The following is a 27,409-nucleotide window of genomic DNA, read 5'->3' on the forward strand; positions in this document are numbered from 1 at the left end:
AGGTGTACAACATAGTGATTATATTGTACTATGCTCACCCCAAGTGTAACAACTATCTGTCACCATACAATGCTATTACAATATCATTGCCTATATTTGCTATGCTGTGCCTTTTATTCTCATGGTTTATTCGTTCTGTAACTCCCAGTGTTTCAAGGCTATTTTAAATTGTCCAGTGACTTGCCAAAATTTTGCCACTACGGGGCATCTGAGAAAGAATAGGAGTAGCTTCTAGACTTTGAGGTCTCAACTTACCTGTTCCTTTCTTAGAGAGGATTTCCTAGACAACCTGATCTAAAGCAAGTTCCCCTTCTTACTGTCTAGTACTGAAGGAACTAGTGCTTTCATGACACTTAGTGAAATCTGTAATTATTTGTCTGTTATCCATCTTAAGGATGCTTTAGGATATAAGCTCCATGAGGGCAAGGGTCATGTCTCTTCATTCACTGAATGCTTATCACAACAATATCTGGCATATAGTGGACACACGAAAATCAAATCAGTAATGAATCTGGAAATAATACAAACTATTATTTATTATTTGGTAATTATTAAAAAATTCCCACTCAGGCTTCACAAGCACTGTTGGCACCAGGAAACTATGTAGACTATCTAGATAATATTCCAAATGAAGATTTTCTTATCCAAGACTTAACTCCCAGAAACCACAAAGTTTATTTATCTTCTTTCATGAAAATTTAGAAATTCTGTATGCTAATATTTAGCATACAGTTTTATAAAAGTAAAAAAAAAGGGAAAAATTATAAAGTTACAATCAAGGACTGTTATCCACAATATTAAAGATCTCAAATAGAACTACATAGGAAAATAAGCATAAATGATGTATGAGTCACAGACAACAAAATAAAGATAAACACAAATGGCAAATAAGCATGTTTTTAAAACTACAAATAAATTAAATATCCAATAATAAGAAAATAGCTCAATAAATTATAATACATCCACACTATAGAATATTATGAATCCATGATTAGGAATAAGATGCATTTTTTATTAAGTGAAAAAAGCAAGAATAATACGGATATGATCCCACCTATAAGAATACACACATACATACATATGTATATTTGAAATGTATAGGAAAAATTCTGAAAGAATGCACACCAAACTCTTCTGTTTTTAGGAAAATGAGTAAGATTGGTCAGGGCAGAGAGGTATAGAGTCTGTAAAGTGGGATTTTTACTTTTTACTCTACATGCTTTTGAATGTTGTAAATCTTTTACTGTGAGTATACACACACCTATTACTTGTATAATTCCAAAAACTATTTTAAAAAGCAACAGAAAATATATGGAAGTCACTGAGCAAAATTCTTGGTATATAGCATTAATAGCAGCCAGAATCAAACAGAAATGATTGGAAAATCTCCCCAAATCATAAAGAAATTGATCTAGGTGACACAGCGTATCACCTAGAAACGTTTCTGGATAATGTGCAGTTACACAGAGTTGCACAGATAATGTGCAGTTACATCCCACCTACCCCTAACCCTCCCATCATATTTTGACTCCTCTTCATTTTCTTGCTCCAGTAGCTGTATTTAACTTTAAAACTAGATATACACACATATATATGTATATATAGTTTGGATATGTATACAATCATTGCACCCTGGGCTAGAAACATTAGGGGAGTTTCTTCAGGTGCAAGTGGACCCCATTCTTGGGTTTGAGGACAATCTGGTGCAAGAAGACAAGAGGTCTGGTGGGGTCTGGAGACACCTTGAAGTGGAGCAGAATCAAGGCAATGGCCACCTTTAGCTTGACCATGGCAAAATGCTGCCCGATACAGTTCCTGCAGACACCAGGGAAAGAAAGAGATACTTGAAGAAATGGTAGTTGTTTCTGACTCTTTCATAAGATGCTAGGATAATGAATCTGCCATTCACAGTAAAGCAGCATTGTCACACTAAATGCCATGGAAACTTTTGAACTTCTATTGTTCCCTGCTAGAAAGTGAACTGAAAGGCTGTAATGTGATGATGGCCTCTCGAAACATGGTGGCACTTGGAGTTGCATATAGAATTGTTTCTCCTGTGAGGACGCAGTGTGGGGGTTATTCTGTATGTTAGTAAATTGAACACCAATAAAAAATAAATTAAAAAAAAACATGGAGACTATAGTGGCTAACACTGTATTGTGCAACTGAAATTTGCTAATAAGATGGAGCGTAAATGTCCTCAGACACACACATGCAGAGATAAATTGGTGAGATGGAGGATGTGGTAATTAACCGGAGGGAGAAGAACCCTTTCACAATGTACGCAGATAGCAAATCACCATGATGTATGTTTTAAATATCTTACAATTGCATGTGTCAAAGATACCTCAATAAATCTGAACTTAAGAAAAAAAGGAACTATTTCTCCTGCATTGGAGGTGGGCTGCATGGCTTATGAGCAAGTTTGCATCACGGGATAATTGTCCGAGGCATAGCTGAATAGGATGTGACAGAGAAGGGCTTTGTCCTTTGTGGAACTAACTGGTCTTTTTGGGGGCTCAAAGAGGTACCAAGATCTACCTCATAATCTGGTGAGAAGATGGGGTTCCATGGAGCTGAGGTACCAAAGGGAGAGTGCTGTTTCCAAGTAAACATTTCTGTGCATTTTCAGCAACTTCAAATTGTCCTTACCTTGGTCCAGCCGAGAATGGTAAGAAGGAGTGGGTGTGTCTCTGATCAGAATTCTCCTGAGAAAACCTCAAGGGGTCAAAGACCTGAAATGACAGGGCAACGCCACCACCATCCCCAAAACACCATGAGCACACTTCTTAAGCTACTATTAGCACTGATTGAGAAACATACAATGAGCTACATATGTAATTCCAATGTTCTGGTAGTCACATTCTTAAAAGGTGAAAGTAATTTTGATAATATAATTTATTTTGCAGAAAATATTATCATTCTAACATGTCTCAATTTAACTGATCATTAAGCAAATAGTCCACTTTTTTGTACTGTGTCTTCAAAATCCAGTGTGTATTTTACATTTCTAACATACCTTATTTCTGAGTAGCCACATTTCAAGTGCTCAGTAACCACATGTGACAAATAGCTACCACACTTGGCAGTGCGACTCTAGACCTGCAGCCCTTGTCTGGCCTTCCAGTGGACTAGTCTGCTACCCAGACTAAGTATGGAGAAAGCAGAAATGGTAGGGCCAGTGTTATTATTTTCACTTTGGAGGTAAGAATGCATCCATTTAATTTACCCAAAGAAAATGAAAACATTAGAAAAGACATATGCATCCCTATGTTTATTGTAGCATTACTTATAATAGCTAAGATTAAGGAAGCAACCTAAGTGTCCTTCAATAAATGAATGGATAAGGAAAATGTGGTGGATTAAATGGAATATTACACAGCCATAAAAAGGATGAGATGGTGCCATTTGAGACAACATGGATGGACCTAGAGGGTATTATGCTAAGTGAAATAAGTTAAGATTGAGAAAGACAATTACTATGATTCCACTCATAAGTGAAATCTTAAACAAAACAAAACAAAACCAACCAAGTACATAAACAAACAAAAAGCAGAATTAAACCTTTATATACAGAGAAAAAACTGATGGTTGTGGGGGGTTTGGACAAAGTAGGTGAAGGGGAGAAGGAGATACAGGCTTCCAGTTATGGAATGAATAAGTCACAGGAGTAAACGGCACAGCATAGGGAATAATCAGTAATATTGTTTTAGTGATGTAACAGGACAGATGGTGGCTACCATCAGGGAGCATCGTGAATCAACTTGTCAAATCACTAAGATGTGCACTTGAAACTAATGTAACATTGTGTGTCAACTCTACTCAATAAAATTAACTTGAACTTAAAAAAAAAGAATGTTCTCACTTAGACTTAGAAGTCTAGCCAAAATGATTATGTGATCAACTGTTAATGAGACCTGCAGTCCACTTCCCATTACACGTAAGAGGTCTTCAACCCTAGTCACTTATGTGAAAACAAGTGTCTGTAGGTGTTGTGAGTGTTCAGAGTTCAAGACGGTTGAATCAAGCACTATGGTTAGCTGTGTGTCTTCTTTTTGCCTCTCCAGATCCTCTCTCCTCCCTTTCCTGCTCTGCTCGGGGCTCCAAGAAGCTGACCCACATGGTTTGCTCTTGGGTTTGGCTGATAAAAGACATTGATTGGCAATCTAGAGGGTGGACAGAGAGAGCTTTTGGATTATTTATTCCCTACACCCCACTCTACCAAGCTGCCTCCGGCTGGCTGCTCTACTGAAGGCCCAACTCCTGCCCAGGACTCCTCCCAGCACGACAGTCACTCTCTGGGCTTCGAAAGTCTCTCTCCCCTCTGGCCCAGAGGTGGGAAGCACTTCAGCATTTGTGCACTCCGTGTTACTTTTCTAAACTCTACCAACGCCTTTGTAAATAGTTCCTTTATGAAATTCTCCTCTAAGTGCCCAACTTGAGGGTGTCATCAGTTTTCTGCCAGAATTCTGATTGTTACATCCAGCAGAAGAGTGAGTTGCCTGCATGGCAAAATGGATAGCCTGCAGTCCTGCAGATGGCTAGGTGAGTGCTTGGTGGAGCTCACTGAGTAAATGACTGCAGCACAGACTGCAACTTAGAGCAGACTGTGTGGTATTTTGTCAATCCATTCATTCAAAGCTAACACACAGTAGGAATAGGGGAACAGGACAGTTTTCTTTTAGGGGGAAAACTTTAACATTTTTGGTCTTTCTGTTTATTTGCTTTGTGCCATTTGCCACTTCCACATCGTGCTAACAAAAAGTGAGTTGTACTGCATTAGTTCTTTGAAGGATTTATAAATAAACAGTCATACCTTTGGGTTTTCCCAGATGGCAGAGTTATGGTGAAGGCCCCAAATACTGAGAACCACGGTTATTCCTGAGAAAGAAAAGAAAGAAAAAAGATTGCAGCAGATAGATCAAGTTGTGGGCTACTGTTATACTGCTCTTCTTGAAGGGAATGAGGTTGTTCCTGGCAGAGCTCTGCGTGCTGTAGCTGATGTCAGCAGTCAAGGACTCATGGAAAGTTGAGGCTTGGGTGACACCTTGGTTTTCTTTCTTTTTTTCTGACACCTTGGTTTTCAAAGCAATGACTTATTTAATATCTGATTCTACCTTAAGGAGCTGTTGGTTTCATGTCAAAATGATATCTGTCAATGGACTGTACAGCACCCACCAGAGACCATTTGGGTCCAGGGGAACAGAACCATAATTCCATCATGCAGGTCCAATGATAAGTTTCTGTTGGTTCTTTTTTTTATCTAAGACACATTTATTCAGCGTCATGATCAGACTGTTACATTTAGCAATCAAGAGCATGGGTGCAAAAAAAAAAAAAAACTACATTAAAACACTTTGTTGGAATGCTTTACACTTTCCACAGAACAGAAACTAAAATAACCTGTTATATAATTAGTCACAAATACAGTCCTCGAGTTATTTGCCCATTCACATGAGTATGGTCTAAAACATGTCTTCTCTGTAGCAGCTAGGCCCTGCCACCACAGTGCTTGGCTGAGTTCACAAATCAGCTGTAACTTGTAGTTTCCCTGTCACTTCTCTGGCTCTCCTCTCCTGCTAAGTTTTGTTTCCTGGCAGTGATTAAAACCTTCTGCCTCTGCCATAGCTGCTGCTGCTGCTGCTGGAACTGCCATAGCCACCTTGGTTTCATGGTTTGACAAAGTATTGGCCTCCACCACTGTAGGGGCCAGAGCTTCTGCCTCCAAAATTTCCTCCTTTCATGGGTCTAAAATTTGAGGATTGATTGTTGTAATTGCCAAAATCATTATAGCTTCCTCCACCTCCAAAGTAACTTCCATCATTACCAAATCCGTTCTAGCCATCCCCACTGCCACCGTATCCACCACCACCTCGACTGCCACCAAAGCCACCTCAACCACTGAAGTTCCCTCCATGACCAAAGTTGTCATTCCCATCAAAATCACCTCCAAGACCACCAACAAAGTTTCCAAACCACTTCGTCCTCTTTGGCTGGATGAAGCACTAGCCGTCTCTTGCTTCAATAGGGCTTTCCTTACTTCACAGTTGTGGTCAGTCACAGTATGGTATTTTTGAATGATAATCTTGTCTACAGAGTCATGGTCATCAAATGTCACAAAAGCAAAACCTCTCTTTTTGCCACTGCCTCGGTCAGTCATGATCTCAATCACTTCAATTTTCCTATTCTGTTCAAAATAATCTCTTAGATGATGTTCTTCAGTGTCTTCTTTAATGCCACCAACAAAAATCTTTTTCATAGTTAAGTGGGCACCAGGTCTTTGAGAATCTTCTCGTGAGACAGCCCTCTTTGGTTCCACAACTCTTCCATCCACCTTGTGTGGCCTTGCATTTGTGGCTGCATCCACCTCCTCCATGGTGGCATATGTGACGAACCCAAAACCTCTGGAGCACTTGGTGTTAGGGTCTCTCATTACCACACAGTCCGTAAGGGCTCCCCATTGCTCAGGATGGCTCCTCAGACTCTCATTGGTTGTTTTGAAGCTCAAGCCTCTGATGAAAAGCTTCCGCAGCTGCTCAGGCTCTTTGGAAGACTCTGACTTAGACACGATGGCAGTGGGAGGGGAGACTTTAACGATGCTTACTCGGCGGCATCTAGGGGCCTTTCTGTTGGTTCTATTCATAAACGGAGGGGAGGAAATTTTGGCAAATATCCACATGGTTTGGGGATTAAAAAAAAGAGGAGAGAGATTTTGAGGATTATTTGATTACCATGAAAATTCTGGATCTGTCAACAAAGTCCCAGTGACAGGCCATTGGTAATTGCTACAAGCAATCCTGCCAGCTTGTTTCCAAGGACAAGAGTTAACAGGATCCCCAAGCAGAGAGGTGAAGGGTGTCTCCCATGACACCCTATGCTTCCCCCTTGCCCTGCTCAGAAACCTGTGCTCTGAAGAGCACTGGGTTCCAGTGTGGGGCCTCTGTGCAAGTTCTAGTTCTGCCAATCTGCACATTGGGATCTCTAGTGAGGTTTTTGGCTACACCAAGAGTATCTGAAAGTGCTTTGTAAACTGAGAAGAACTATATAAGTGTCTGTTAAGATTATGTTCTGAGGGTGGGAAAATGAGCTAATGCTCTTGAAGGCTCTATGTAAACTATTACGTGCTGCACAGTTATAAGAATGATAGTATTACGATGATGAAACCAAAGACCCTACCTTGGGTCTTCTAGATAAAGATAATGATGTTCATCTCCCATTAATGTGGGAAACAAAGGCAGAAGAAAAATTATTGAATTTCCTTGCTACCTACAGCCCTTTGACAAGTCCTTGAAACAGGCAGAGTGACATTCCTCTAGGAATGAGTCTAGGGGACTCTGAGTCTAGGGGACTCAGTTGTCTTAATGTTGACACTTTGCTAAGGGCAAAAGGCAATCACAGCCCAACCTTCAGGATCCTGTGAGTCTACTTCAACATACAAAAATTCCTTTAGAAATTTCCTTTATAACTAAACCCCCAAGACATGTGTTGGCGATCATCCCCCAAGCATATGGCCCATTGACATACATCTGAAGGGAATCATGACTGAGGTTTTATTATAGTAATAAATGACCTTTTCCTAATAATAGCTAGTCCCCTCAAGGTCCTGGAAACATTTTTTCCAAAATTCCTTAGAGACTTACACTATCCCTAGCCCTCTCCCAACTTGAAGATATATAATCACTACCCCTCACAACCCCATTATAGCTCTTTCTGCCCATAATGGGTCCTGTCCATGTGCTTTAATAAAATCACCTTTTTGCACCAAAGGCTCAAGAATTCTTTCTTGGCCGTTGGCTTCGAACCCTAATGTCTTTTCCTACATCATCATGAAGTCTCACCCAGGTCTCAAACTAAGCTAAACAAGGATTATCTTAGAAGCAATGTCCTGCTAAGTGAAGAAACTCTGGGTTGGGATTCTGGCCACCTGGGTTCTGGGCACAGCTTCGCTGCAAATGGCTATGTGCCTTTGGGAAAGTCTGGAAACCACATCTGATGAAGGAATTACCCACTGAGTTATTAGGCACCCAACCCTAAGCCAGAGGTTCTTTTGACTCCTCTAAGAGTCAAAAGAGAAAAAAAGCCAGTCTTTGTCACTGTGGTTGCCAGGATCCCCTGGTCTCTAGGACCTGCTTAGGAAAAGAATGCAAAGACCTGCAGGCAAGGAGCGTCCATCTGGGAAGGTAATGGGCTTGCTGAGCTCTCTGGAAATGGATGGGATTGGAGGCGCCAGTCGGAGTGACTCCTTGATGCACATGGTGGTATACGACATCTCACCCAGCTGGTCCCTGTGAGGACAAGGGAAGGAGGGGCAGGAACTCAGACTCCATAGCCAGTTGGTAAATATTAATGTTTTTTCCTCTTCATTATTTATTCTTGGTAAACATTACCTCTAGGTTAAAGTTATTTTGCAATTGACTTATGTAACAGAATGCTAAAATGAGACTCTTTCTGCCTGAGGATCAGCTGAAGTTCCAGAGGAAGAGGAACCAAACAAGCGTCAGATATCCTCATTATAAAGTGAGATGCTAATCTACTGGTAAAAGATTTGCTAGGGAGGTTTCAGAAACCAGTTTCGCAACTCTTAGTCACCATATAAATCAAGAATGTAGAAAGTATGACTAAGGACTGAAGAGAGAGGGCTTCAGAGTTTTGAGAGAGGAAAAAAATCCTTTAAAGATAATGTTGGAATGGCACAATGCTGCGGAATGCAGGAGGGCCCCCTCAAGCGTGTTAGGCAAAGAGGGGCTTCTTGGGTCACTTCTTGGTCACTTAGATGATCTGACATGTGTGCCTTGGAGTTTGAGGAACAGAGGACTGAGAGGAAAGTCTGTGACTCAGAACAAACAGGGAGTTGGGGGAGAGCAATAGAGACAAATAGGTAAGGAGTGTTCCAGTGTGTTCTATGGGCCAATGAACCAGCAAGAGGGAGAGCTTCAGAACCGTCTTGAAAGGAACTCTGAGGACAAGAATTCCCTTGTCTCATGAATTACCATGGTAAAGCTCCAGTGAGGAAATCTCCAAGATTCTCCTTGAAACTCAGATACGCCTACTGAGAGTGAAAGGAAGCACTGAATAGCCACCAAGCTCAGAAGGCAAGATCTCCATAGTACCAAACCCTTTCTCCTCGTTCCTCCTGGGACCACTTCTAAAAGGTTCAGAAACAGCAGCTACTGGGTTGGTGAGGAACTTGTCAGTAAAAAGAAGCCAATCAAGACCCCCTCACCCACCACTGGCTTTCAGACCCAAAGAAATGCTGAGCTGGGATGGAGGGATATGCTCCAGATTGATACGAATTTGTATTTTTTGCTATTCCACTGGACCAGACAGCTTAATTACTGAAATGAGACTGCTCTTATGACTTAAATGGATAAGAACTCTATGAGATTCACTCAGAATTTCACCCCAGATGAAAAGAACTTGCCCCACACAAGTGTGAAGTATCAGAGGGAGAAGAATAAACTTTTTCATTTTCATCCTAGCCAGTTATAAGATGACTGCATATATTCAGTCTATTTGCCTTATTGTATTTCTATTTGCTTTTCTGATTACTTATTTTGAATGCAGGCTCTGGCCATTTGGCAGTGCAGATTTTCATTTTGAGCTCTTTCCTCCTCAAGCTCAGAATAAAAAGGGTAATTCTGCTTAGCCTGGCATTTTGCATATTTTAGAAACACAATATTGTCCATCTTAGCCCTGGTGCAAGAAGAGAGAAATTTTAACCCAATGCAGAAATGGCTGACGAGGAGCCAAAGGGATGTTGAACAACTTGCCAGCTTTTTCAGAAATTGCTCTTTGCAGTGTGGTTTTATTATCTGTCTAAAAGAATTATAAGTTTTCAGCATGCCATGTACAAATTTCATTAAATGTAAGTATAGGGCCATAGTATGGAATAAAAACATATTTTTCTTTATATTTTTATTTCTTTCATTAAAATGAATGGTAGTTAACAGATCCTTAGGAATTTGTTTTCTTACCTGGCCAAGATTTCTTTGTTTTCACATTTCACATAGGCCAGAAAAGAATAAGAAAGGCCAATATTGGGGTTGTATATATATCCACCCTAAACAGGTTAAGATATCCAATCAATGTTAAAGAATGAATAAAAAATGACTAATCGACATTATTTTGTGCTATACAGATTAAACCTTTAATTAATTTATTTTTTATTTTTTTCTAAAGATTTTATTTATTTATTCATGAGTGACACACAAAAAGAGAGAGGCAGAGACACAGACAGAGGGAGAAGCAGGCTCCATGCAGGGAGCCTGACCTGGGACTCAATCCCAGATCTCCAGGATCATGCCCCAGGCCGAAGGCCGCGCTAAACCTCTAAGCCACTGGGGCTGCCCATAAACCTTTAATTTATGGTAGGAAATAACTACTGTTTCCTTATAAAAAGTAAGATCTCTATCATAGCTATATAAATCCAAATTTCCCCTTACAAAAGTTCTTACTGAGCTTACCTTTGCATTTGAAATGCAGTGTTCCCCCCTAGTGCTAGGGGTGGATGACTCTTAGCATTTCCATCTTTCTGCCCTTTTGACTAGCAGAGCAAATAATAAGTGAAATATCTAGCTAGGGTGAAGAATGTGGTTTAAATCAAGACGTGCTTGTTTGTTTTTCTTTCAGACAGCATGTCTTAGGGGTAAATCCATAACCTGGGCATCACTGAACAGTCAGATAAGCTCAAAGTCTTGCAAATGGTGTTGACATTTCTATCTAGCTAATCCATCCTAGAAGAGGCAGCTTGGGTGTCAGATCTCCCAGGAAGTCCTCTTGAGTCCCCTCTTGAGTACCAGGTTAAGTGACTGTCTTCTAAGTCTCTGTAGTGGCCAGCACATCTCTCTCTTGCTACCCTTAGCAGATTATATAGAGATTATCCATACAGAAGCCTGTCTCCTCTCCTTGGGTGTGAGCTCATTGAGGACAGGACCCACACCAAATCTTGCACATTTCTTAAGTGCCTCAGTACTGAGAATGTATGTACTCAGTCCATAATCACTAGATTCAACTACAGTGTATATGATTTAGTACTGTGTTCAAAGTCTAAGCTAGTTCTGAGGAATGAAAAGGAGATGGGAGGGAATGACTACAGTGGGGCTTAAATGATACGGATGCTTGCTGGGATCTCAGAGAGGAGACACACTTGAGCTCTACCATTTAAGCTCTCAATGCAAGTCTAGGGATCAAGTCCCTATTTCCAGTGCACTGAGCCAGGTGAAAGAAAGAAATGGGACGTTACACACCACTGATTAGAAAAACAAAACAAAGAAACAGATAATTGTGGATGGATGAACTTCTTTTGCAAAGATATAATGATAATTTTGATCTCTCTAGAAAAAGAATAGTAGTCTCCTTTTCTGTTTCTATAGGCACATATCTTGAAGCACAATGGTGACTAAGGTACCAGAGGAGAAAATAAAGGAAAACCCATGAAGAGGAAGAAGGATGAAATGTTTAAGAATGCAGATCTTACCATGTGATAGAAGACCTGTCCCTCAGGATGCCCCTGATCTCCTGCCGGCATCTCTCCTGATGCTCAGGGTTCAGAGCCAGGTGGTAGAGGAGCCAGGAAATGCTCCCTGCCATGGTGTCATGCCCTGCCAAGATGAATGTGTTCACCTCAGACCGTAGGTCAGTATCTGAGAAGCTGTTGCCATTTTCAGCCTGGAAGGTATAGTGGAGATATGTTTATGCAATGTCAGTTTACAGATGTCTGCAGCCCTAATCAAGATAATGGCTTTAGGGGAAAAAATTAGAGATTCATATGAGAGTTTCCATTTTAATTCTGTTCAACAAATATATAGTAGGAGCCACACTTTGACAAAGGAGAACCAACATTACATAAGAAATGTAGGCCTTGCAAAGAGTTCCTCCAATCATCCTGCCAGATTCATGCAGATTTTCCAGCACCTCCTCTTCATCATTTTACCAACTTACTTTGTGACCCATTTTCCCGTGTTTCCCTAAACTACCATGTATCTTTGCAGTAATCACCAAGTCCTGTCCAATTAGCAAAAAATTTAGTATTATCTGATTCCCTGTAGTGACAGAATTACAGACCTCTATCTTTACCTCAAACTGTATAGAGCCAACCCATCACCTCAAAAGTATTGTTAAATTTAGTTGATCAATTTTGCTCTTGTCTCCCCTCCTCCTCACTCATCCATCTACCCACACAATTAATTGATACACGAGCTGCCTCAGACATTTAAAAGATTTACCTGGGCAGAAAGGATAATATCCAGATAATCCTGGTCCTTCCGTTTCTGAGTGTTGCCATGCTTCTTCTCATCTTTGAGTAATTTCTTTCTATCCTGGATTACCTTTTCTGGGACAGAATAGCAATTCCCCATTACCAAAGTGACAGCAAAGTTAATCAAAGTAAAATAATTACAGAGCAAGCCATGGCTCATAAATAGCTTCGAATCTTAGCTAATTTCCTGATCTCAGAATGGGTACTTGTATTTAAGTAGAATTAATTTTTGCGGATGTTTGTTCTCCCTCAAACGACAAACTTTGATCAAAGCTCCAAAGAAACACAATATACCTGAAATAGACTTTGTATAACTAGGTAGGCAACATAATAAAGATGGTTTCAAATGCAGGTGCAAGTCCCAATCATTCTTTTCTTTCTCAGTCTCTTTTTAATGGAAAATTTATCAAATGAAATGGAAGACAAGCAAAGAAACACCAACATCTGTATAACTGAAGGGTCTTAGAAGAAAACCCCACAAAAATATGAAACAGAGTATCTAAAACTATAATTCAAGAAAACTTTCTGGAAGTGAGACATAATTTAAATGTACATATTAAAAGGCCCATCCTATGCCTAGGAAAGTTGGAACAGAATAACCAATACCAATACATATGCTAATAAAACTATTTGACATTAAAGACAGAAAAGAAAATCCTCATAGACTCCAGACAAAAGAGCAAATAACTTTTAAGGGTAAGAAAATTAAGGTAGCATCATATTTTTCAAGAACAATAAAGAAATCAAAGCAAGATTAGAGCATTTTCAGGGTGCTTAGGTGGCTCAGTGAGTTAAGCATCTGACTCTTGATTTTGCCTCAGATTGTGAGATCAAACCCTGCACTGGGCAAAAGATCAGAGCATTTTAAAGAAATTCAAGGACACAAACTAGGAAAAAAGTATTTTATATCCAGGAAAATTGTCAGTCAAGCAACTATCAAGTCTATAAAAAATAGGTATAAACTTGAATGAACTCAGAAAATATTATGCTCATGAGCCCATCCTGAGGAATCTAGAGTGGATGAGCTTCATCCAACCAAGAAATAAGTAGGAAAACTTCATTAAAGAACTGAGGTGGGCATTTCATAGATGTAATTTTAGATCTCAGACTAAAATAAGGATTGGCACATGGGAAGAAGTATATCACATAAACACTAAAAGTGAAAATAATTCAACTAAAAATAGGAGGAGAAGGGAGAGAGAAAGGAGAAAGTAGAATAATCACTAATTGTTGGGAGCCTTGCACATTTTATCTTTTCTCCTTCTGGACCTGAGGCCTTTCCTGCAACCATGTTACACCAGATCCTCAGGCCAAAAAGCACCCGAGCTTGATCCTCCTCTTCATCTTTATTGGAGTGAGAGGTACTGGCGCAGTGTGGATGTCATTTGGGATAGGAAGAATAACCCAGAATCCTGGAACAAACTGGGTCTTCATGATTAATACAAGTTCTGCTCAGTGAATGTACATTACAGAAAACTGAAGAAAGGAGATCCAGACTTCAAATGAAATGTTTCACTATAAAGTTGCTCAGAAAGAAGGCCTTCCAGAAGCCATCCTCATGATTTTCTACTTATCCAGGAAATATTTCCCCTCTAAATGCATGAAATCATGTTGATGTATTGTGTTAGGGTTTGCACTGATTAATAAGTATCTGAAACTTGAAAAAAAAGATCACTAATAGATGTATAAGTAATAAATGAAAACCAAAGGATATTATTAAATTATTATTAAAAACTGACAAACTATCAAATAACCAGTCACCAAAGGACAAATACTATATGGCTCCTATGGCTCCTCATATATATCTAGAATACCTAGTCAAATTTGTAGAGACAGAAAGTAGAATGGTGGTTTCCAGGGGCTGAGAAAGGAGTATAAAGAGGAATTATCATTTAATACGTATGGAGTTTCAATTTTGCAAGGTAAAATGAGTTCTGGAGATGGATGTTGGTGGTGGTTGCACAATAATGTAAATTTACTTAATAGCACTAAACTTTATACTTCAAAAAGATTAAGATGGTAAATGTTATCTATATCTACCACAGTAAATATGACAAGCCAGATAGCAAAAGTTTAAATAGGGAAAGGGGAATTAAGGATTTATGAAGGACTAAACACTATGGTAGCCAGAGTAAAAATATAAACCTTCTAAAATATCAAAAGGTTTATTTTTAAAAAGCAAAGAAAACATACCACATAGGAAAAGAAACACAGTGTGCTGAATTGAATAATGTAGCCCCCCCCCCCAATTCCTGTTTACCCAGAACCAATAAATGGTTATCTGTTATGGAAGTCTTTAGGAAACTAATAAACACAGTAACTATAACATAAGACACATAGTAAAACATAATCATATGACAATGTTGAGTCCAAACATATCAGTCATTTCAACAAATAAGAATGGGAATGTCTTGTTTACTAAAATAAAAACATTTTCAAATTGACTCATAAAGCAAAACCCAACTATGTGCTGCATGTAAGAAAAACACATAAAACAAAGTAATACAAAATGGCTACAAATAAAAGGATGGACAAAAATATACCAGACAAATGAAAATAATAAGAAAATTGGGGGTTGCAATCCTGATATCAAACAAAGTAGAGTTTGAACAAAAACTCATTAAAGGAGATCAGTTTTTAATGTTAAAAGTCATGGTATCACAGGGCACCTGGCTGGCTCAGTTGCTGGAGCATGTGACTCTTGATCTCAGTTATAAGTTTGAGCCCCACATGGAGTGTAGAGATTACTTAAAATCCTATTTTAAAAAGGTCATGGTATCACAAGATATAATACTTAGGAACACATACACACACCAAATAATAGCAATACCTATTTAAAGCAGAAACTAGAGGAAATGCAGGGAAAAATAGGCAGAATTGCACTGATAATAAGAGTCTTCAACATAGCATTCCCAATGCAGGACAGGTCAAGTGGACAAAAATAAGATATAGAAGATCCAAACAGAATTATAAGGCAGAGCATATGGGGGGAAAATTTCAGATGCCATACCTAATGACAGAGAATTTATCTTCTTCATAAGAGTAAATGTTGGTTTTTTTTTTTTTTTTTTACAAAATTGATCATATATTGGACCAAAGAAAACATTACTGAGTTCTATAAAATGGAAATACTACAAACAATGCTTTCTAATTACAATACAATAAAATTAGAAATTAAAAAAATAAAGAAGCTTTCCATTCAGAAATTTATAAATTTTCTATTAAACATCTTTTGAGTGGAAGGGAAATGCAAACCGAAATTAAAGAATTTCAGAAAAAATAGGGGTGCCTGGGTGGCTCAGTTGGTTATGTCTGCCTGCAGTTCAGGTCATGATCCCAGGGTCCTGGGATCTAGCCCTGCATCAGGCTCTCCACTCGCCCAGAAGCCTGCTTCTCCCTCTCCCTCTGTTTGTGCTCTTTCTCTCTGTGTCAAATAAATAAAATCTTTAAAAAAAGAATTTATGAAAAAATGATAATAAAAACATTACTTATCAAAATACATGGGGTGTATTTAATTGATAAACAAGAGAAAATTCATAGCCTTAAAAGCATAGAGCAATAAGAAATGTAAAAATCCATATTAAAATTCTTATAGAATCTCAAGGGACTGCAAAGAGCCAAAACTATCTTGGGAAAAAACAAAACTGAAGGACTAACTAAACTATCTAAACTCCTAAAACACAACACCAAGAAACAAACAACTTGATTCAAAAATGGGCAAAGGACTTAAGTGGACATTTTTTCAAAGAAGATATATGAATGGCCAATTAGCACATAAAAGATGTTCAACATCACTGATCATTAGGAAAATGCAAATCAAAACTACAATAAGATACTACCTCACACTTATTAGGATTGCTATTATCAAAAACCCTGGAAAACCAGTGTTGGTAAGAATGTGGAGAAATCAGAACCGCTTGTGAACCATTGGTGTGAATGCAAAATGGTACAGCTGCTATGGAAAACAGTATGGCAGGTCCTCAAATAATAAAAAATAGAATTATCATATGATCCAGCAATTCCATTTCTCGAAAAACTTATGAACACACACACACACACACACACACACACACAAATAGATTAACAAAGCAATTAAAAATAGTAATAAGAATGAAAGAATTAAATATAGTAGTCCTCTCTTATCTGCAGGAATATGTACCAAGACTTTCAATGGATGTCTGAAGCCACAGATAATACCAAACCCTACATAATCTATGTTTTTTCTATACATACATACTCATGATAAAGTTTAATTTATAAATTAGGCACAGTAAGAGATTAACCACAACTAAAAATGAAATAAAATAATTATAAAATATGTTGTAATAAAATTTACGTGACTGTGGTCTCTTGCTTTCTTTCTCAAAATAGCTCATTGTACTATACTTTCACCGTGCTTCTTGTGATGATGTGAGATGATAAAATAGCTACTTGATGAGATGAAGTGAGGGGAATGACACAGGCATGGTGACATAGAGTTAGGTTACTACTGACTTTGATGATACATCAAAAGGAGGATCATCTGCTTCCAAACCATGATAATTGAAACCGTGGAAAGCAAAACCATGAATGAGGGAGAACTACTGTAAATATATTAGATCCTAACTTAAAAATTAGAAAAAGAATAACAAAATAAACCAAAAGAGAGTACAAAAAATAATAAAGAAAATAATAAAAATTAGCATGGTAAAGAACAGAAACACAGTAGATCAAATTAATAAATAAAATTTTTTGAGTCTTTCAAAAAAATCCATAATAGACATATACTGGCTAATTTAATTGGGAAATGAGGAAGAATGCACAAATATATGAAGTAAGAAATGACAAAGGGAAAATAACTATTAATACAGAGAAATTAAACATTTTTATTCTATTTTATGTATTTTTAAAGATTTTATTTTTAAGTAATCTCTACACTCAACACTCAACTTACAACATTGAGATCAAGAGTTGCATATTCTGTTGACTGAACCAGCCAGGTGTCCCCAGAGAATTTTTTTAAAATCATGAGACTACTGCTTCTATCCAAATAAGTTTTAAAACCTATATGAAATGGAAAATTCAGTGTACCAGAGTTGACTCCAGAGGAGCTAGAAAACTTAGACTAATGTCCATAGAAGAAATAGAGAAGGTCATGAATAAATGATCCCCACCAGAAAAATGAAAAATAAAGGACCAAAGAGAAGAAAGAGAGAAAGGAATAGAAGTTTTTGAAACAGTAAATGACTGAGAACTTTCCAAAATTAATGATAGACACCAAACCACAGATATAGGAAATTCAGGATACCAAGCAGGAAAACACCAAAATATCTACACGAAAAAATCAAGATGCACGTTTCATTCAAACTACAGAAGATCAAAGACAAAAAGGAAATCTTGAAAGAAACCACAGGAAAAAAAAAACTTAACCCATAGAACAGCAGTGACAAAAATTACATTGGACTTCTCTTCAGAAACCAGGCAAAGAAGAGAGTGAAGTAAAATATTTAAAGTGTTTAAAAAGAAAAATCAGCCAACCTTGAATTCTTCCAAATTACCCTTAAAAATGAAAGAGAAATAAAGACTTTCTCGGACAAAAATTGAGGAAATTTGTCATCATTAGACATGCTTTACAAGAAATAGTGAAATCTGTTCTTTGGAAAGAATGAAAATGATATAGGCCTGAAGCTCAGATCTACATAAAGAAAGAACATTAAGGAAGGAATAAATGGGGATCCCTGGGTGGCGCAGCGGTTTGGCGCCTGCCTTTGGCCCAGGGCGTGATCCTGGAGACCCGGGATCGAATCCCACATCAGGCTCCCGGTGCATGGAGCCTGCTTCTCCCTCTGCCTGTGTCTCTGCGCCTCTCTCTCTCTCTCTGTGACTATCATAAATTAAAAAAAAAAAAAAAAAAAAAAAAAAAAAAAAAAAGTTTCAAAAAAAAAAAAAAGGAAGGAATAAATGAAGGTAAAATAGGTTTTCCTATTTTTTTTTTTTTGGAGTTTTAAAAAAAATTTTTATTGGTGTTCAATTTGCCAACATATAGAATAACATCCAGTGCTCATCCAGTCAAGTGCCCACCTCAGTGCCCGTCACCCAGTCACCCCCACCCCTCTCCCACCTCCCCTTCCACCACCCCTAGGTCGTTTCCCAGAGTTAGGAGTCTCTCATGTTCTGTCTCCCTTTCTGATATTTCCCACTCATTTTTTCTCCTTTCCCCTTTATTCCCTTTCACTATTTTTTATATTCCCCAAATGAATGAGACCATATAGTGTTTTTCCTTCTCCGATTGACTTATTTCACTCAGCATTATACCCTCCAGTTCCATCCACGTCGAAGCAAATGATGGGTATTTGTCGTTTCTAATGGCTGAGTAATATTCCATTGTATACATAAATCACATCTACTTTATTCATCTTTCAATTGTTTTCCTATTTTTAATTGATCCCACATACAACAATCTGTTCAAAATAATAACAACATTCAGTTTATAGCTTATGAAGAAGTAAAATAAATAACAATGTTATAAGGGATAGGAGAAAAATTGGGAATTGCGAATACCCTGTTATAAGTTGCTTGCAAGTATTATTTGAAAATGGGCTTGTTAGTTGCAAATACACATTATAGGGATGCCTGGGTGGCTCAGTGGTTGAGCATCTGCTGGCTCAAGGAGTGATCCCAGGGTCCTGGGATCGAGTTCCGCATCAGGCTCCTGGCAGAGAGCCTACTTCTCCCTCTTCCTATGTCTCTGCCTCTCTCTGTGTTTAATGAATAAATAAATAAAACCTTTAAAAATACACATAAACTCAAGGACAGCCACTAAACAAGGTAAAAAGGAGTATAATTTATATGTTAAGAGAGGAGAAAAGTGGAATCTTATTAAATGTTTAATTAAAACCAGAGAAAGCATAAAAAGAGTGGAAGACTAAAAAGAAAAAACAAAACAATGAATAGTAAGAAGTAACAATTATGGTAGCTATCAATCCAAATATTCATATTAAGCATCAATGGTTTAAATAAACCAATTAAAAGATGGACTGTCAGAGTGAATTAAAAAACCAACTATATGTTGTCTACAAGAAACCCACTTTAGGTATATAAAGATACGTGTAGATTAAAAGTAAGGGAATAGAGAAAGATATACTAACTAACCAAAAGAAAGCTGGGATAGCTATATTAAGTTCAGATAGAACAGATTTCAAAACAAGGAAAATTATTAGGTTAAAAATTATTAGAGATTAAAAAAGGGCATTCCATAAAGATAAAGGGACCAATTCTCCAAGAAAACAACAGTCTTTAGGGTAAATGCGCCTAGGAACAGAGGGTCGAAATACATAAGGCAAAAAATAATAGGACTCAAGAAGGAATAAATGAATCTGTTCTTATAGTTGGAGACTACAAAACTCCCCTGTCAGTAATGGACAGATCCAACAGGCAAGAACCAGCAAGGACATAGTTGAACTGAACAATATCATCAATCAACTGGATCTATTTGACATCTATAGAGTACATCATCCAATGCAGCAGAATACACTTCCTTTTCAAGCTCACAGAGAACATTCATCAAGATTGACAGCATTTGGGCCATAAAACACACCCTAAATTTTAAACAAACATAAATCATACAAAGTATGCTCTCAGAGCACAATGGAATAGAAATCAATAACAGAAAGATAGTTGGAAAACTCCAAAATAGTTGGAGAATAAACCACACATTTTTAAATAACGTATGGGCTAAAGCAGTCTCAAGGAAAATTTTAAAGATATTTTAAACTAAATAGAAAATTAAAATACAACTAATCAAAATTGTGGAACACAGTGAAGGCAGTACTTAGAGGGAGCTTTATAGCATTAAATTAATATATTAGAAAAGAAGAAAGATCTAAAATCAGTAATCTAATCTTCTGCCTTAGGAAACTATGAAGAGAACACATTAAATCCAAAGTAAGTTAAAGAAAAGAAATAAAAATTAGAACAGAAAGCAGTGAAATTGAAAATAAGAAACCAAGGGCTAAAAATCAATGAACCAAAAGTTGGTTCTCTGAGGAGTGCCTGGGTGGCTCAGTTGGTAAAGCATCTGACTTCAGCTCAGGTCATGGTCTCAGGGTCCTTCAGCTCAGGTCATGGTCTCGGGGTACTTTCTGCTTAATTTTTCTGTAAGCCTAAAACTCTCTGAAAAATAGTTTGTTAATTTTTAAACTTATTTTAGGGAGAGAGGGAGCATGGGTGTGGAGAGGGGCAGAGGGAGAGGGAAGGCGAATCTTAAGCAGACTCCATGCTGAATGTGGAGCCCTAAGCAGGGCTCAATCTCACAACCCTGAGATCATGACCTGAGCCAAAATCAAGAGTCAGACACTTAACTGACTATGCCACCCAGACATGCCTAATTTGTTATTAAAAAGAAATACTACAGAGTCTCTTTAAATAAATCAGCATGGTCCCAGTACATGAATACATAGACCAATAGAATAGAAAAGAAAGTCAAGAAATAAGCTCAAGTATATATGTCAGTTTAGTATATGATAAAGGTAGTTAGCGCAAATCACTGGAGGAAATGATGGAACTTTTAAATTAAATTAAATTTTTAATTGAAGTGTAATTAACATAGAGTATTATATTAATTTCAGGTGTACAATATAATGACTCAATAATTCTATATATTACTCAATGTTTATCATGATAAATAAGTACACCCTTAATCCCCTTTATTTACATCATCCAATCTCCTACCCATCTGTCCTCTGGCAACCTCCAGTTTGCTCTCTGTATTTAAGAGCCTGTCTTTTTTTTGCCTCTTTTTTTCTTTGTTTTGTCTTTAAATAAAAAAATCTGAGTGAGTTCATATGATATTTGTCTTTGACTTCACTTCCAGAATACCCTCCAGGTATGGATGTGTGTTGTTGCAAAAGGCAAGATCTCCATCTTTTTATGGCTGAATAATAGTCTGTGTGTGTGTGTGTGTGTGTGTGTGTGTGTGTCACAGAAAAGATGGAACTTTGTAATACATGGAGATGGGACAACTGGATAACCATTTGGAAATGTAAGATCAACACTTCATAGCATATGTAAGAATAAACTCTAAATGGATCAGAGATCTAAATGCAAAAAGAACAAGACCACACAAGCACTGGAAGAAAAACATGAATGAATCTCTACAATTGGGGTATAGTTGCAGTAGTTCTCAGCTGGAGATAATTTTTTAAAGGTTTTAATTTTATTTTTTGCTTTTTGAGAGAGAGAGCACTAGCAGGGGTGGGGTGAGCAGTGGGCAGAGGGAGAGAGAGAATCTTAAGCAGGTTCCACACCCAGTGCAGAGCCCAATGTGGGGCTCAGGGCTCGATCTCAGGACCCTGAGGTCATGACCTGAGCTGAAATCAAGAGTTGGGTGCTTCACCACCCAGGTACCCCAGCTGCAGATAATTTTGATCCCAGGGGACATTCATCACTATCGAGACATGTTCAGTTGCTACAACTATCAGAGTCATACTGGCATCGAGTGGGTAGGTGTCAGGGATGCAGCTAAACATCCTACAAGACACAGGACAGCTCCCCACACAACAAAGGCTTATGCAACCCAAACTGTCATTAGAGCAAGGGTTGGCATACCCTAGAAGAGGGGGAAGGCTATTAACTACTATTTAAAGTCCAGATGCAATAAAAAATTTCATAAATTTGATGACATAAAAATAAACATTTTGAAAAAATTTTATTTTGAACAAATTTAATTTTTCCCCAGTACTTTGCATTTTGTTTTTTAATCATCATTATGTAATATAAAAAAATAGTAAAGAATTTTTTCACCAAGTACATTGTAGATGCCCCCAGATACATTCTAATGAACCATACAAATTTAGCATTTTCTGTGTGGGCAATGATATGGACAAGTCTGGAACTACTGCTGTATATAATGCCAATCTATGTCTTAAATGGTTAAACTAACCTGCTTCTCTGAGTCTACTCCTTATAATATCTACATTCCTGTGTGTCTATGTGTGACTGTGCATGTGTCAGTGTGTTGCAAATTTCCTTGAGGCAAATATATTCGCTAAAGTAAATATATATATGTGTATATATATTTTTTTTTGAAAGAGAGAGAGAGAGCAAGCATGAGCAAGCAGGAAGGGCATAGGGAGAGGGAGAGGCACGCTCCCTTCAGAGCAGGGATCCCGAAGCAAGGCTCATGGGATCATGACCTGAGCTGAAGGCAGACACTTAACCGACTGAGCCACCCAAGTGTCCTAAAGTAACTATTTTTATGTTTAACACTTATTCAGTGCCAGGTATTGTCCTAAGCCCTTTATGTATCCCAACATATTTAATCATCACTGCAAACCTAGAAGATAGTTCCTTTTAATCCCCATTTTACAGATGACACTGAGACAAAGCAATGAGTAACATGCCCAAAGTCACACTGCTAGTAAGTAGTAGAGCCAAGGAAGGTTCATTAACTACTTGATAAATATTCTCTATTATGATGTTGATGAAAAGTAATGTTGAATTGCTTAAAAAGCTTAATCTATTTCAACTTTTATGTTTATGTTTTGCCAAAACTCTCTTTGAATGAAGCTTCTTTTTTTTTTAAGATTTTATTTTTAAGTAATCTCTACATCCAACCGACATGGGGCTCAAACTCATAACATTAAGGCTGACTGAACTACTGACTGAACCAGCCAGGTGCCCCAAATGAAACTTCTTTTTTTTAATTTATTTTTTTATTGTAGTAAGATGAGATTGGGCACGTTCAGGATGGTGTGGCCATGGACTGTTTTATTTATTTATTTTTTAATTGTAGTAAGAACTCTTAACCTGAGATCTACCTACTTAACAAACTTTTACATGCCCAATACAGTACTGTTAACTTACAGGCAGATCTCTAGAACTTCTTATCCTGTGTAACTGAAAGTTTACCCCCACTGAAAAACTCTCCATTTCCCCCTTCTTTTGAATACATATCCGTGCTCACTCTGCTCTGCTCCTACATTCATTTCTATATTGTGTGAGTGTTTTTAGTTTGTCATTATTCCTTTATTACTGCAAACACTGTGTAAAGAGCCACGTGCCCTGTATGCTTTGAGATATTAAATGTCCCCTTGTTATATTTGTATTATTAACAATTGTACATAATGACCAAGGTGTAGCTAACTTCTGACAGGACTACTACTATGGATGCAGCAAATTCTTTTTTTTTTAAGATTTTATTTATTTGTGTATGGTGAAAGAGAGTGGTCTAGTTTCATTCTTCTGCATGTGGATGTCCAATTTTCCCAGCACCATTTATTGAAGAGACTGTCTTTCTTCCAATGGATAGTCTTTCCTACACAAAGATAAACTCAAAATGGATGAAAGATCTAAATGTGAGACAAGATTCCATCAAAATCCTAGAGGAGAACACAGGCAACACCCTTTTTGAACTCAGCCACAGTAACTTCTTGCAAGATACATCCATGAAGGCAAAAGAAACAAAAGCAAAAATGAACTATTGGGACTTCATCAAGATAAGAAGCTTTTGCACAGCAAAGGATACAGTCAACAAAACTAAAAGACAATCTACAGAATGGGAGAAGATATTTGCAAATGACATATCAGATAAAGGGCTAGTTTCCAAGATCTATAAAGAACTTATTAAACTCAACACCAAAGAAACAAACAATCCAATCATGAAATGGGCAAAAGACATGAAGAGAAATCTCACAGAGGAAGACATAGACATGGCCAACATACACATGAGAAAATGCTCTGCATCACTTGCCATCAGGGAAATACAAATCAAAACCACAATGAGATCCCACCTCACACCAGTGAGAATGGGGCAAATTAACAAGGCAGGAAACAACAAATGTTGGAGAGGATGTGGAGAAAGGGGAACCCTCTTGCACTGTTGGTGGGAATGTGACCTGGTGCAGCTGCTCTGGAAAACTGTGTGGGGGTTCCTCAAAGAGTTAAAAATAGACCTGCCCTACGACCCAGCAATTGCACTGTTGGGGATTTACCCCAAAGATACAGATGCAATGAAACGCCGGGACACCTGCACTCTGATGTTTATAGCAGCAATGTCCACAATAGCCAAACTGTGGAAGGAGCTTTGGTGTCCATCGAAAGATGAATGGATAAAGATGATGTAGTTTATGTATACAATGGAATATTCCTCAGGCATTAGAAATGGCAAATACCCACCATTTGCTTCGACGTGGATGGAACTGGAGGGTATTATGCTGAGTGAAGTAAGTCAGTCGGAGAAGGACAAACATTATATGTTCTCATTCATTTGGGGAATATAAATAATAGTGAAAGGGAATATAAGGGAAGGGAGAAGAAGTGTGTGGGAAATATCAGAAAGGGAGACAGAACATAAAGACTCCTAACTCTGGGAAACGAACTAGGGGTGGTGGAAGGGGAGGAGGGTGGGGGGTGGGGGTGAATGGGTGACGGGCACTGAGGGGGGCAGTTGACGGGATGAGCACTGGGTGTTATTCTGTATGTTGGCAAATTGAACACCAATAAAAAATAAATTTATTATAAAAAAAGATTTTATTTATTTGTGTGTGTGTGTGTGTGTGAGAGAGAGAGAGAGAGAGAGAGAGAGAGGCAGAGACACAGGCAGAGGGAGAAGCAGGCTCCATGCAGGGAGCCTGACGTGGGACTCGATCCTGGGACTCCAGGATCATGCCCTGGACTGAAGGCAGTGCTAAACTACTGAGCCACCCGGGCTGCCCTAGCAAATTCTTCTAAAGCAGCATTGTCTCTATAGCTCCATTAAGAACAAGAATGTTTTCTTTTCTCACAATGAAGCCTATTCTTTTTTTTTTTTTTTGAAGCCTATTCTTCTGGACAGACACAACACAATTATGACCGCGTATGGATGTGGGCCACCCAAATGCAAGAAGTACCTGTGTACTGATGGAGAATTTTGACCAGCTCCTGTAAGCGATGGCCCTGAGGGCTGAATTTGAAAATTATGTCATGGTGATGTAAGAAACTGTACAAGCGGTAAAAGTTTATTTTACTGGCTTCAAACGTTGTTTTAACATAAAGATCATGGTTGCTAGGAGAGAAAGAAGGGACAATATGTCAATGAATGACTTAGAGGATAGCCAATAGATGTCTTTCTTGTTTTCCTGTCACTGACCTGCTTATCTGGCAGTTGGTCTCCTGGCTGAAAGCGCATTTCATCAGTACATCCAAGGTCATCAGGTTGATGTGCTCAAAGACCTCCACAACTGTGTCCTGAGTGCCACAAATCTTCTCCCACTTACCCTGGCATAGGAGGTCAAGATCAACAACATCATCAAAATGCCTTTACCTGAAAGCTCCTCTCTGACTGCTCTTAGGACATAAGGTAGACAGCCCTGACCTAGAAGGAGCCATCCATTATATATGTAAATTAATCAAGTGGCATGAGGAGGGGAAAACTGCACCGAGCTGTGTGAGAAAGAGCATGGAGCAACCCGGGTTTCTGGAAAATGGCTGAGTTAAGTATCTTCGGCCTTTCAGTTATTATCATAACTCTGCTTTACAGCAGATCAGAGTCCCAGTAAAACAGACCTATAATTACAGAGGGTCTCTCCAGGGCTTCTTCCATCTTCAGTCCCCAAATTGCTAGACAATCCACCCTATCACTACTGCCAACCACCATAGCCACATTTAAAATAAACTTGGAACATTGTAAAACACATTTTCAATTCAGGGGCTCCTAGGTGGCTCAATCGGTTAAGCATCTGACTCTTGATTTCAGCTAAACTCATGATCTCAGGGTTATGAAATAGAGCCCCACATCGGGCTCCGTGTTGGGTGTGGAGCCTGCTTAAGATTAGTTCTCTCCCAAAAAAAAAAAAAAAAAAAAAAAAAAAAAAGATTAGTTCTCTCCCTCTCCCTCTCCCCTGCCCCTCCCCCCCTTCTTACAGACCAAAAACAAAACCCAAAGACATTTTCAATTCAGAAGTGGAGGACAGAGAGAAGCTATGAAAGGAGCAGCTTCGGGGAGTGGCTCCCAGTCAAGTGCTCCTTCTGTCCACTTTTTCCCCCCCGCAAGTGACCTACTTACACTACATCCGAGATGTTTTGTGGCTGAAACTGCCATATATGAAAATGTATTTGTCATAATAGGCATTCATTGTGTAAAACACAAATAAATCTGAATGGTTAAAGTCAGAGCAACCTACATTTGTTGAACACCTACACCATAGCTAGGGGCTGCTATGAATTTGCAGGTCTGGATGGGGGTGGGGTGGAAGGCAGAGATTTTTTTTTTAAAGCTCTTACTCAAATGTCAATTGTTTATTCAATTGTTTTCATCTTTAATTATATAAGTTTAACTGAGTAAAAAAAAGTAAATTTAGAAGAAATGGGAGCAAAGGGGAAGCTCAAGGCTGGAGGCACTTCTGCATAGTTCAGCAGAGGGAAGAACTATGGATGGGGTCTCAGGCACAGGTGGGACAGAGAAACAGGGAAGACAGAAGTGGTTTTATTGAAACAGAGTTAAACCCAGTACCATCACTGGCTAATTTGCAATTGTGCACAAAGCTGCACAGAATGGAAATAGCATGCTCCCTGCCGGGCCCCCTAGCCTGCCCTCTGGTTTGCTGCCAAGAATGAGATAGGGGTATTTTCACCTCAACAAGGGCAACTGATGTTAAATCCACTTCTGTGAGAACCCAGTTAATCAGCTGGTAACAGCAGGTCTCTCTTGGGAAAAGGGATGAGTTTACAGATGAAGGTGGAGGGAAACTTTGACTTTGTGGGGTTTGAAGTTTATAATAAAACTTCTATTAATGAGTTACTTGTCTGATTTTTAAACGAGTACAAATTTAAAAAATTTAAATATGTCATGTACAATTGAAGTTTTGGAATGGAACTCATTTATAAATCATGCCCATGGGAATATTCATCTGCCAGCATCTTCCTGGCTCTTTGAAAAGGCTCAAATCAGCTCCTAATGATCCTCCTACTATCCACTAGAGGAAACTCACATCTGAGACTTTAATGTAGACACTTATCCTTTCTAGGGTCTTTGTAACCATCAGGCAAGTTCATCCTAACTTCCACACCTTTGTTCATGCTAACTCACTCTGCCTAGAATTCCCTCATCTGTATTATCCACATAATCAAGTCTCGTTCATATTTCCTGGCAAATCTGAGTCCCCTCTGCATCTGAAGCTACTATAGCTGTTCCTGGTT

At 38.4% G+C, this 27,409-nt stretch overlaps 1 protein-coding gene and 1 long non-coding RNA gene across 3 annotated transcripts in view; one reads left to right on the top strand and one right to left on the bottom strand.

Moving 5' to 3' along the window:
• Positions 1–1,646: 1,646 nt before the first annotated feature.
• Positions 1,647–27,409, bottom strand: part of CYP4X1 (cytochrome P450 family 4 subfamily X member 1) — a 36,512-nt gene continuing 10,749 nt past the window's right edge. Inside the window, exons 5-12 of the mRNA NM_001206933.1 lie at positions 25,362–25,489; positions 25,123–25,277; positions 12,225–12,331; positions 11,477–11,667; positions 8,152–8,285; positions 4,817–4,881; positions 2,653–2,735; positions 1,647–1,815 (exon numbers count right to left, since the gene is read on the bottom strand). Of these exons, the coding sequence (NP_001193862.1) occupies positions 1,647–1,815; positions 2,653–2,735; positions 4,817–4,881; positions 8,152–8,285; positions 11,477–11,667; positions 12,225–12,331; positions 25,123–25,277; positions 25,362–25,489 (1,032 nt within the window). The remainder of the gene's footprint in view (positions 1,816–2,652; positions 2,736–4,816; positions 4,882–8,151; positions 8,286–11,476; positions 11,668–12,224; positions 12,332–25,122; positions 25,278–25,361; positions 25,490–27,409) is intronic.
• Positions 8,169–25,875, top strand: LOC111098978. 2 transcript variants are annotated; one of them, XR_005370262.1, is made up of 3 exons: positions 8,169–8,336; positions 11,373–11,634; positions 25,051–25,875. It is a non-coding gene; the product is annotated as an uncharacterized LOC111098978 (long non-coding RNA). The 2 variants fall into 2 exon arrangements; XR_005370261.1 differs by lacking the exon at positions 8,169–8,336 and adding an exon at positions 8,615–9,865.

The sequence above is a fragment of the Canis lupus genome, chromosome 15 (assembly GCF_011100685.1).
Source record: "Canis lupus familiaris isolate Mischka breed German Shepherd chromosome 15, alternate assembly UU_Cfam_GSD_1.0, whole genome shotgun sequence".
In the NCBI taxonomy this organism is placed as follows: domain Eukaryota; kingdom Metazoa; phylum Chordata; class Mammalia; order Carnivora; family Canidae; genus Canis; species Canis lupus.